The sequence below is a fragment of the Mytilus trossulus genome, chromosome 14, assembly GCF_036588685.1.
Source record: "Mytilus trossulus isolate FHL-02 chromosome 14, PNRI_Mtr1.1.1.hap1, whole genome shotgun sequence".
In the NCBI taxonomy this organism is placed as follows: Eukaryota; Metazoa; Mollusca; class Bivalvia; order Mytilida; family Mytilidae; genus Mytilus; species Mytilus trossulus.
Genome location: NC_086386.1, coordinates 15,955,109 through 15,968,737, shown reverse-complemented (window position 1 = coordinate 15,968,737; position 13,629 = coordinate 15,955,109). Strand labels below are relative to the sequence as shown.

The window sequence follows — 13,629 nt, the reverse complement described above, 5'->3', positions numbered from 1 at the left end:
AATTGACTTTTGTCTCAACAAAATTAACAAAATTGACTTTTGTCTCAACAAAAATGACAAAATTGAATTTTGTCTCAACAAAAATGACAAAATTGAATTTTGTCTCACAAAAGTCAATTTTGTCTCACAAAAGTCAATTTTGTCTCACAAAAGTTAATTTTGTTTCACAAAAGTCAATTTTGTCTCACAAAATTGAATCTTACCGTACACAATTGACTTTTGTGATTTAATTTCCATATCAGGTAACAAAAGTCAATTTTGTATGCAAATATGTTTATATTTGCATACCTTTAAGACAAAATTGACTTTTGTCATGACAAATATGAATTTTGTCTACAAAAATGAATTTTGTCATGACAAAAATGAATTTTGTCTACACAAATGAATTTTGTCATCACAAAATTGAAGTTCTCACAAAACAAGTCTGTAGCACATAGTTTTGTAAGACAAAAATGATTTTGTTATGACAGAATTGAATTTTGTACAAAACCACAAGAGTCCCATTCGGCGCCCCGTAGTACGAAGCGACAAGGAGAATAAATTTAGCGATAAGAAAACTTTAAAAAAAAATAATATTTTGATATACGGGGATGCAGTAATAAAGATATCTTCCTTCTTTTTTATTTATTATATTGATAGATATTTCGCTGTGATATTACGCTTTTAATTTGTACATGTACTTGTGTTTAAGAACAATTATATATTTATTTTATATTTTTTTTAACACTCTCATTGTCTAAAATATGATAAACTCACTGCATGCAAAGTGCTTTATTCGTGAACCAATGTCCAGAAAAGAAAATGTTAAAAAAACGTGAATATTTTGTTTTGTGTATTGACTCATTAATCTCTTGAAACCATGAACAAAGCAATAACAAAATACAGTACCTATCCTATTAAAATAGTTAACAAGCATGGGTAATGCTTAAATAACTAAGTTATACCAAAGGATTAAACGAATCTCTTTTTTGATAACGTTAAATGTTATAAATATACGGCAAGTTAATACCTCGATCCCACTAGGCCACGATCGCACTAAGATCTGTAAAAAAAAATGCGAATTTCGATGATCTTAGTACGATCGTGTAGACCGCAGTAAGGTGGTATCACGGTCGTGTAGAGGTCTTCAAGATCGAGATGAGCGTGGCCAACTTTGAACATGTTCAAAACAATCGTGGTGCGGTCGTGATAAAATCAGGTCGTAGTAGAAGTGTAGTAAGAGCCTAGTAAGCTCGTAAAGGTCGCTGTAACATCGTAGCGAGAGCGTAGCGAAAGCGTGTTTCTATTTGGAGAGACTGCGCTACGACCTCACTGTGACCATCTCGTTTTCACCACGACCCAACTACGCTTCCATCACGACTATACCAAGCTGTTACCTCAACTTGCAAAAGTTAAGACACGTACTGTACATGGAGGAATTTTTGTGGAGTTAAAAAAATGTTGCCAATATATTTTAGCAGAAGCAGAGTTATGAAAGTTACTCAGATCTTCACACACTTTTAGAGCAGTAGCATGTACCTGTCATGTGTCCTCGTGTACGGTGAAGTAGAGATCGAAGAGTGGTCGAATGTGGTCGCGAAGGAATCGGGTATTGGTCGAGTTGGTCTGGGATAAAATAAATATAGAAGTCGCAGTGATCTTGAAGCGATCGAGCATTGGTCAAGTTAATCTGGAAATGATCGGACATTAGTCGAGCAAAGGTCGAAATGATCGAGTACTGACCGGTAAAACCGAATTCCGATTGAACTCGATCTCTACACGATCCTTTCCCGTAGTTTGTCTTGATCGAGTTGTGAACCTAGCTTTATGATTGATTGCTTGTTGTTTTCTGAATGGTCAGTGGTAATATTTCATGCTGAATAACGACAGAGAGAATAACTGCTGCGTAGACAGCATGCTTTGTTGTTGAAATGAATTTTCAAAAGTCTAAAATGTTAACAAAACCAGGACAAGAGAGAGAGAGATATTTTACATAGATTTTTTATTCATATTAGGCTATTAATATTATCCATTCTTTTCTGTTTGAATATCAGATATTTATTTGAAACAAACCAAGATATATCATATGGTTTATAGAATAGAAAATAATTACCTCCCCCCCCCTAAAAACTTGAAGTACAAAAAAAAAATTGGCAATAAATAAAGAATAGAAAATAACGGATTCTTCTGAATAATACATGTATTTTAATTATTCAGCAATGATAACATTTTATACCACTGATAAAACAATTCATGACAGAGGTCAGACCAAGATAACTATTGACTTAAAAAAACTCTGTTACAGTAATAGTGAGAAAAAAATGATAAAAAAGCCTAGTGATAAATTTCATGCGTATGAACCGCTTATTTGGAATTATTTTTACTATTTACGTTCAGCGTAGAATATTTGGGTACTCGCGAATACAACCTAATTCTAGTGATCGAATTTTCATTCTATCAGATATCATATTTGTGTTATGTCGTCTAACCAACAGCACTATCTCTGTTATAAAAGTGAACGTTCAGCTTCTCAGTACTAGTACCTCATATCACAAATCAAAATGATCAAATATACCTTTTAAACGAAGAAAGTAAAATAGTTTTCCCTGTTTAAGTTTTTTCAGATGCTATCAACATTGACAAATAGTATCCTTTACGCAGTTCAAAAATTGTTACATGGTGTCTTCTTACGTCGCCTGAATTACAATTTATGTATTTTTTTCTGTAATTTATTTATATTTGATCTGTTTATATCTTTGTGTTCCTTTCACTGCATTAAAGTCAACTAAAAGCATCACAGCAATAGGCTATGAGTCTGTAATTTATTTTACATTTATCATAGCTATATCTGTGTGGTTTTCAAGATCTTGGGCCATAGTCATAACCACAACAATGAGAGGATGAAATATATTTCAGATGAATATTTCATTCAAGAAACAAAGAGGTAGTGAGGAAGTGCTTTAGTCCTAAGTAATTCAATTTTAATCTTGTTCAAAAATTACCTGGCAGTATATATTTGTCCTTGAGTAAAAAAGGATAATCTTGAATACCAAATGCAAAAGAAAAGGTTTAAGATCAAAGTATATATAGTGGTAAATGACTCAAATTTATGTTCTGTAATCATTTAATGATGTATAGAGATAAAGCTTTGTCATAAGGAAATATGGTTATCCACTGTTTACCTTACTTACCAACGACAACTAGCTTGGCTTCAGAAGTGGACCAAGTCTGTGCCAAACAATTTCTGGTTTGTTCGACCTAAAAATGAGAACTTTCCTTCTATACTGTCAAATTAATTTATAATATTTATCCGAGTGAATGATTTATTGTCTGTCGTTTTGTCTGTCAGACAAAGTCTGGGATACAATGGACTTATCAACGACATTCCCTAAGTTTTCATTGCACTCAAATGGTTCAGCAAATAGAAAACTAAGGAACACTACTATCAAGATGTATACCAAGAATACAATATTGTAAATTGTGATTATGGCAATAGAATAAAACATAAGAAGAGAGAATATACTTGTAATATATTATTTGCATTGTGAAACATGATTTCTTTGTGACCATACAATTCTGTTTACACCACATAAAATCACACTCTGTCAAACATCTATAAATTATTCAAATGATATGTCTCTATTCACAAGACTTGTGTGCATACTATCACACAGAATGCATTATAAGTGCGATTCTGACAGAAAACTAGTCAAATAGCTTTTATAAATGAATTATACAGCTAAATATTGGTTTAAATACTAACTCATTTTCAAAATAAAAGCATTAAGCATCATCCTCGTGACCATTTTGTGTTTTATCTTGCTGAAGAAATGAATTTCTAACAATAGTACAGAACCAAATGGTTACATAGAAGAAAATTTGTAATATACCTCATATTGTCTTTAAACTAGTACAACATAGACAGGGGCGTAGCTAGAAGGAAACGATGTGCAAGCAACTACCGCCGAGCGGAGCGAGGCGAAAAATTTTTGGGACCCTTTTATGCAGAAAAATGTTTATTTTTCGGTTTTCGGTCATAGGACGGTTATAAAAGAAAATGCATATGTAGTCAGGACCTATAAAAAAATTATGATTGTAAAACTAATAATAAATCTTCTGAATAGAGTAATACTTAAACAAAACATATTTTTGATACAGAATTTACTCAAAATCGTCAAAAATATTCTCTTCGGGTCTAGGCAGAAACAAACTGCTTTTGTCAATATTCACACTGAATGAATATGCAGTAACTGCATGTCGTTGTTCATTGTTCACGGATCGTACATTTGTTATCAACATACATAGTACACTGATATATCTCTATGGTAGCACTCGCAAGATGTTATAAACCAGCGTATATGTTCGGCATATTGCGATCTCCCAATTAAATTCGTCAAAATAACATGCCAGATCAGTTTCGTATGTCTCAGACAATGTTGAGATTTGTTCGTCTGCTATATTTCCTACAACACGATGAAGCAGATTCAGCACAAAGAAGCGATTTTCTGATAATACAAGACGCGACTTCACTCTCCAATTCCCTTATCATATGGTCTATGAACGCAAAACATAATGAGACTTTCCAATACTGTTTTGGCGTGTTTGCAGGGTGATTGGCTCCGGTAGTCTGTCGACCACATCGCCTCGGCATATTTTCAATTATATCGAGGGGACCTGATAATTCTAATGCCGATTGGTACATCTCATTCCAAACTGCTGAACCCGTACACTGTAAAATGTGCTCCAAAACTACATGTCTTAGACTGAATATTACAAATTCAAATCTTGAAAAAGATACAAGTTACTGTCCGATTTTGCCATCAATTCCAAAAAAACTTTTATTTTGAAACCAAATGCCGTTATTCAATGATATTTCAACAATTAAAAAAGTGACAACATGTTTCCTTTAACATTCAATTTATAAGTTTTTATTTTGCCATTATTTTTTTTTTGCATGCCGAATCGATGTGCACGCAACTGCGTGTTGGCGTATAGGGAGCTACGCGCCTGATAGAAATCTAAAATATCTAGATGGTCTTTTTCTACAGTTTTTTATATTTCTCTGTTAATGTATTAGTAATGAGTAGAGCATTAAGTCAACTATTTCCATCACAGAAATTAGAGTGTTAAGTCAACTTTTATCATTAAAGAAATGAGGCTAAGAATCTGAAATTTCAGTTAAAATGAAAACTGTTATTTTTTTTTAATACCAACTATTCCTATAAGAGGTCTCAAAATATAATAAACATCTTCAAATCTGAAAATAGGAACGAAATGGTCATCAGAAATTTCCATCAATTTCCTCAAAAATGAAAAAACTGTTATTAGATTTTAAATTTAAGTGAAATATATTATCTATGATTTTAAGCTTTCAGAAGATAAAAAAGATTATTTTCTTCATTTTAACAATTTGAAAAAAATTATAAACATAACCAACAAACACCATGGAAACATAATGAATCTTAAATAAAACAACTATAAATACACCTTTAACAAAATATACTGCATATAAAATAAATGTTAACATTCATGTATATCAAACTTTTAACAATCTAACAATCAATGGTCTTATGTTTGGTAAAAGATAAACCTCAACATCCTGTGAAGAAATACATACAATAAACTTGCTAATATTTTGTTGAAAAATTCTACTACTTATTTTTTCTTAAATGACAGTTGCTGTCAAGAGCGAATTTGCAATAATATATAAATAGGACTCGGGAATTGTCTAACTGTTAAGTGTGAATAATCTTAAGACTAACAAAACATTCCTATTTGTTTTAATCTACTGAGATGACTATTGACTATTCATGTGATGTTTTAGTCACTTTTTTCCGACAAACAAGGGAAAGCAAACTTCTGAAGAGGTTTTTATTATTTTCATTCTGAAATCTCAAGATTCTTATTCTGCCACAAGAAGCTTCTAAACCATGAAAATTTGTCAGTTGTCACTCGTAAAATGTATAACCACAAAACGAATGATATATATCAAAATAAATTTCAATTCTATTTTATTGTTCTTTACTTGGAATGTATTTGGCAATATAAGCTATTTAACAGACGTATATACATTTCCTCAATATGAAATCAAACACACCTATATATAACTGTTACCCAAGCACTTTATCAAAACACAGCATCAGATTGATTGCACAAAAATACAGCACAATTTTTTTTTCATGTGGAATGTCTTAATATGATATCACATCTCCTTTTACTAAGAGATTCGTTTTATTCTCAAAAACAAAAGAATTATTTTCATATTTTTTCGTTTCACTGTATTGTGCATACAATTGCATTAAAATTTGAAAAAAGAAATGTTCTACATACATACTTATTTAAGTCCTACCATACATAACAAATCATAATCTTTTATTGTGTAGTATCAATCTTTTTTTTTAATCTTTTCAATTATGATTTATCAATCTTTTCAATTATGATTTATCAATCTTTTCAATTATAATTTTTCAATCTTTTCAATTATGATTTATCAATCTTTTCAATTATTGTAATTTTACAAAAATGTGTACAAAACTAGAAAAAGCTACTAAATTAGTACTACTTGAAGAACAAGCATCTCACACAAAACACACAACCTTTTGAGAAATAAATATATATTTACAATTTAATATATTTCTTTACATCATTTCCCTTTCCTTGGGAGTAAATAATAATATTTTCCAAATATATTTATACTATATATGTGAGAACAATATATCCTACTCGACTCAAACTACAGTATAGATTAAGTCCCTTGAAATAAGAAACTTTAGTAAGCAATTTAGTAGATATGAATATTAAATAAATTTATAATATGCATGCCAGAAATGAATTAATAGCTGAAGACTAACTAACTATGCTTCAACTTTTGTTAAACTGATGATATAAATCAATAAAACAAGCATCTTTTTAGTACTATTACAGATAAATAAAACAGATTTGCTGCCTCAAATATCCTTATTTGATGCAGTGCATGTATGAAATCACGATGAAATGGTCCACTTGTTAATATCTTTCCTGATATTCATGGTGCCACTTGTTAAAGTCTATATTAAACACCAATAAACAACCAGTTCCAAGGCCTGCCAATAAGAATCTAAAAGAGAACAAAAACAATCATTTAACCATAAATATATATAAAACTGTTCAACAAAACTTTAAATTGTTAAGAAATAACTTTAAAATTGCACTTCAGTACATTTGCATGTATACTTAAGAATTTTAAAATAACCATACATAACCAGTGGTGGATCCAGAAATTTTCATAAGTAGGGGCCCACTGGCTGGCTAAGAGAGGGTTATCTTGTCAAGCTTCAATGATTCCCTATATAAGCAACAAATTTTTTTTCTCAAAGGTCAAAAGGGGGGGCCGGTCGTATAAATCAATAAAACAAGCATCTTTTTAGTACTATTACAGTGCCCCCACCCCTAAATCTGCCTCTGATAACAATCCTATGTGAGTAAGTATACAACCAACCCTGACAAAGTAGTTTAAGCATCTGTAGTTTGAAGAAAGATTTTAACCATTAGTAAAATGAAAAATTCATATGAAAATACTCAAATACCACTGATCGATTCTTCTGCATAAAGGTCTTGAAAAGGTAATGTTTGCCAGACAAGCACAATTCAGAAAGGCCAGAAAACTTGTATATAAAAGATTTATGTCATGTGACCTCCACACTTCTATATACCTCCTTATGATCATGGGTACGGGCTAATGGCAGGATGCTGCTATAACATGGTGGATATGTATACAATAGATTTAGGTCATGTGACCTCCTAACTTCTATATACTTACTTATGATCATGGGTAAGAGCTAATGACAGGATGCTGCTATCACATGGTGGATATGTATACAATAGATTTAGGTCATGTGAACTCCCCACTTCTATATACTTACTTATGATCATGGGTTAGAGCTAATGACAGGATGCTGCTATCACATGGTGAATATGTATACAATAGATTTAGGTCATGTGAACTCCCCACTTCTATATACTTACTTATGATCATGGGTTAGAGCTAATGACAGGATGCTGCTATCACATGGTGGATATGTATACAATAGATTTAGGTCATGTGAACTCCCCACTTCTATATACTTACTTATGATCATGGGTAAGAGCTAATGACAGGATGCTGCTATCACATGGTGGATATGTATACAATAGATTTAGGTCATGTGAACTCCCCACTTCTATATACTTACTTATGATCATGGGTAAGAGCTAATGACAGGATGCTGCTATCACATGGTGGATATGTATACAATAGATTTAGGTCATGTGAACTCCCCACTTCTATATACTTACTTATGATCATGGGTAAGAGCTAATGACAGGATGCTGCTATCACATGGTGGATATGTATACAATAGATTTAGGTCATGTGACCTCCACACTTCTATATACTTACTTATGATCATGGGTTAGAGCTAATGACAGGATGCTGCTATCACATGGTGAATATGTATACAATAGATTTAGGTCATGTGACCTCCCCACTTCTATATACTTACTTATGATCATGGGTACGGGCTAATGGCAGGATGCTGCTATCACATGGTGGATATGTATACAACAGATTTAGGTCATGTGACCTCCACACTTCTATATACTTACTTATGATCATGGGTTAGAGCTAATGACAGGATGCTGCTATCACATGGTGGATATGTATACAATAGATTTAGGTCATGTGACCTCCACACTTCTATATACTTACTTATGATCATGGGTTAGAGCTAATGACAGGATGCTGCTATCACATGGTGGATATGTATACAATAGATTTAGGTTATGTGACCTCCACACTTCTATATACTTACTTATGATCATGGGTTAGAGCTAATGACAGGATGCTGCTATCACATGGTGGATATGTATACAATAGATTTAGGTCATGTGACCTCCACACTTCTATATACTTACTTATGATTATGGGTTAGAGCTAATGACAGGATGCTGCTATCACATGGTGGATATGTATACAATAGATTTAGGTCATGTGACCTCCACACTTCTATATACTTACTTATGATCATGGGTTAGAGCTAATGACAGGATGCTGCTATCACATGGTGGATATGTATACAATAGATTTAGGTCATGTGACCTCCCCACTTCTATATACTTACTTATGATCATGGGTAAGGGCTAATGACAGGATGCTGCTATCACATGGTGAATATGTATACAACAGATTTAGGTCATGTGACCTCCCCACTTCTATATACTTACTTATGATCATGGGTTAGAGCTAATGACAGGATGCTGCTATAACATGGTGAATATGTATACAATAGATTTAGGTCATCTGACCTCCACACTTCTATATACTTACTTATGATCATGGGTAAGGGCTAATGACAGGATGCTGCTATCACATGGTGAATATGTATACAACAGATTTAGGTCATGTGACCTCCCCACTTCTATATACTTACTTATGATCATGGGTTAGAGCTAATGACAGGATGCTGCTATAACATGGTGAATATGTATACAATAGATTTAGGTCATCTGACCTCCACACTTCTATATACTTACTTATGATCATGGGTAAGGGCTAATGACAGGATGCTGCTATAACATGGTGGATATGTATACAATAGATTTAGGTCATGTGAACTCCCCACTTCTATATACTTACTTATGATCATGGGTTAGAGCTAATGACAGGATGCTGCTATCACATGGTGAATATGTATACAATAGATTTAGGTCATCTGACCTCCACACTTCTATATACTTACTTATGATCATGGGTAAGGGCTAATGACAGGATGCTGCTATCACATGGTGGATATGTATACAATAGATTTAGGTCATCTGACCTCCACACTTCTATATACTTACTTATGATCATGGGTAAGGGCTAATGACAGGATGCTGCTATCACATGGTGAATATGTATACAATAGATTTAGGTCATCTGACCTCCACACTTCTATATACTTACTTATGATCATGGGTAAGGGCTAATGACAGGATGCTGCTATAACATGGTGGATATGTATACAACAGATTCAGGTCATGTGACCTCCACACTTCTATATACTTACTTATGATCATGGGTTAGAGCTAATGACAGGATGCTGCTATCACATGGTGAATATGTATACAACAGATTTAGGTCATGTGACTTCCACACTTCTATATACTTACTTATGATCATGGGTTAGAGCTAATGACAGGATGCTGCTATCACATGGTGGATATGTATACAACAGATTTAGGTCATGTGACCTCCACACTTCTATATACTTACTTATGATCATGGGTAAGGGCTAATGACAGGATGCTGCTATCACATGGTGAATATGTATACAATAGATTTAGGTCATGTGACCTCCACACTTCTATATACTTACTTATGATCATGGGTACGGGCTAATGACAGGATGCTGCTATCACATGGTGAATATGTATACAATAGATTTAGGTCATCTGACCTCCACACTTCTATATACTTACTTATGATCATGGGTAAGGGCTAATGACAGGATGCTGCTATCACATGGTGAATATGTATACAATAGATTTAGGTCATCTGACCTCCACACTTCTATATACTTACTTATGATCATGGGTAAGGGCTAATGACAGGATGCTGCTATCACATGGTGGATATGTATACAATAGATTTAGGTCATGTGACCTCCACACTTCTATATACTTACTTATAATCATGGGTTACAGTAATGACAGGATGCTGCTATCACATGGTGAATATGTATACAATAGATTTAGGTCATCTGACCTCCACACTTCTATATACTTACTTATGATCATGGGTAAGGGCTAATGACAGGATGCTGCTATAACATGGTGGATATGTATACAACAGATTTAGGTCATGTGACCTCCACACTTCTATATACTTACTTATGATCATGGGTACGGGCTAATGACAGGATGCTGCTATAACATGGTGGATATGTATACAACAGATTTAGGTCATGTGACCTCCACACTTCTATATACTTACTTATGATCATGGGTACGGACTAATGACAGGATGCTGCTATAACATGGTGGATATGTATACAATAGATTTAGGTCATGTGACCTCCACACTTCTATATACTTACTTATAATCATGGGTTACAGCTAATGACAGGATGCTGCTATCACATGGTGAATATGTATACAATAGATTTAGGTCATGTGACCTCCACACTTCTATATACTTGCTTATGATCATGGGTATGAGCTAATGACAGGATGCTGCTATAACATGGTGGATATGTATACAACAGATTTAGGTCATGTGACCTCCACACTTCTATATACTTACTTATTATCATGGGTACGGGCTAATGACAGGATGCTGCTATCACATGGTGGATATGTATACAATAGATTTAGGTCATGTGACCTCCCCACTTCTATATACTTACTTATGATCATGGGTTAGAGCTAATGACAGGATGCTGCTATCACATGGTGGATATGTATACAATAGATTTAGGTCATGTGACCTCCACACTTCTATATACTTACTTATAATCATGGGTTAGAGCTAATGACAGGATGCTGCTATCACATGGTGAATATGTATACAATAGATTTAGGTCATGTGACCTCCACACTTCTATATACTTACTTATGATCATGGGTAAGAGCTAATGACAGGATGCTGCTATCACATGGTGGATATGTATACAATAGATTTAGGTCATGTGAACTCCCCACTTCTATATACTTACTTATGATCATGGGTAAGAGCTAATGACAGGATGCTGCTATCACATGGTGGATATGTATACAATAGATTTAGGTCATGTGAACTCCCCACTTCTATATACTTACTTATGATCATGGGTAAGAGCTAATGACAGGATGCTGCTATCACATGGTGGATATGTATACAACAGATTTAGGTCATGTGACCTCCACACTTCTATATACTTACTTATAATCATGGGTTACAGTAATGACAGGATGCTGCTATCACATGGTGAATATGTATACAATAGATTTAGGTCATCTGACCTCCACACTTCTATATACTTACTTATGATCATGGGTTAGAGCTAATGACAGGATGCTGCTATCACATGGTGGATATGTATACAATAGATTTAGGTCATGTGAACTCCCCACTTCTATATACTTACTTTTGATCATGGGTAAGGGCTAATGACAGGATGCTGCTATCACATGGTGAATATGTATACAACAGATTCAGGTCATCTGACCTCCACACTTCTATATACTTACTTATGATCATGGGTTAGAGCTAATGACAGGATGCTGCTATCACATGGTGAATATGTATACAATAGATTTAGGTCATCTGACCTCCACACTTCTATATACTTACTTTTGATCATGGGTAAGGGCTAATGACAGGATGCTGCTATCACATGGTGAATATGTATACAATAGATTTAGGTCATGTGAACTCCCCACTTCTATATACTTACTTATAATCATGGGTAACAGTAATGACAGGATGCTGCTATCACATGGTGAATATGTATACAATAGATTTAGGTCATCTGACCTCCACACTTCTATATACTTACTTATGATCATGGGTAAGGGCTAATGACAGGATGCTGCTATAACATGGTGGATATGTATACAACAGATTTAGGTCATGTGACCTCCACACTTCTATATACTTACTTATAATCATGGGTTACAGTAATGACAGGATGCTGCTATCACATGGTGAATATGTATACAATAGATTTAGGTCATCTGACCTCCACACTTCTATATACTTACTTATAATCATGGGTTACAGTAATGACAGGGTGCTGCTATCACATGGTGAATATGTATACAATAGATTTAGGTCATCTGACCTCCACACTTCTATATACTTACTTATAATCATGGGTAACAGTAATGACAGGATGCTGCTATCACATGGTGAATATGTATACAATAGATTTAGGTCATCTGACCTCCACACTTCTATATACTTACTTATGATCATGGGTAAGGGCTAATGACAGGATGCTGCTATAACATGGTGGATATGTATACAACAGATTTAGGTCATGTGACCTCCACACTTCTATATACTTACTTATGATCATGGGTAAGGGCTAATGACAGGATGCTGCTATAACATGGTGGATATGTATACAACAGATTTAGGTCATGTGACCTCCACACTTCTATATACTTACTTATAATCATGGGTTAGAGCTAATGACAGGATGCTGCTATCACATGGTGGATATGTATACAATAGATTTAGGTCATGTGACCTCCCCACTTCTATATACTTACTTATGATCATGGGTAAGGGCTAATGACAGGATGCTGCTATAACATGGTGGATATGTATACAACAGATTTAGGTCATGTGACCTCCACACTTCTATATACTTACTTATAATCATGGGTTACAGTAATGACAAGATGCTGCTATCACATGGTGAATATGTATACAATAGATTTAGGTCATCTGACCTCCACACTTCTATATACTTACTTATGATCATGGGTAAGGGCTAATGACAGGATGCTGCTATCACATGGTGGATATGTATACAATAGATTTAGGTCATGTGACCTCCACACTTCTATATACTTACTTATGATCATGGGTTAGAGCTAATGACAGGATGCTGCTATCACATGGTGAATATGTATACAATAGATTTAGGTCATCTGACCTCCACACTT

General features: G+C 34.1%; 1 protein-coding gene across 8 annotated transcripts in view; it reads right to left on the bottom strand.

The window, feature by feature from the left end:
- Positions 1–6,436: 6,436 nt before the first annotated feature.
- LOC134696397 (neurobeachin-like) overlaps positions 6,437–13,629 on the bottom strand; it is a 261,592-nt gene continuing 254,399 nt past the window's right edge. For all 8 annotated transcript variants that reach the window (XM_063558157.1, XM_063558151.1, XM_063558153.1 and 5 more), the window contains one exon: positions 6,437–7,075. In XM_063558157.1, the coding sequence (XP_063414227.1) occupies positions 6,985–7,075 (91 nt within the window). In that variant the 3' untranslated portion in view covers positions 6,437–6,984. The remainder of the gene's footprint in view (positions 7,076–13,629) is intronic.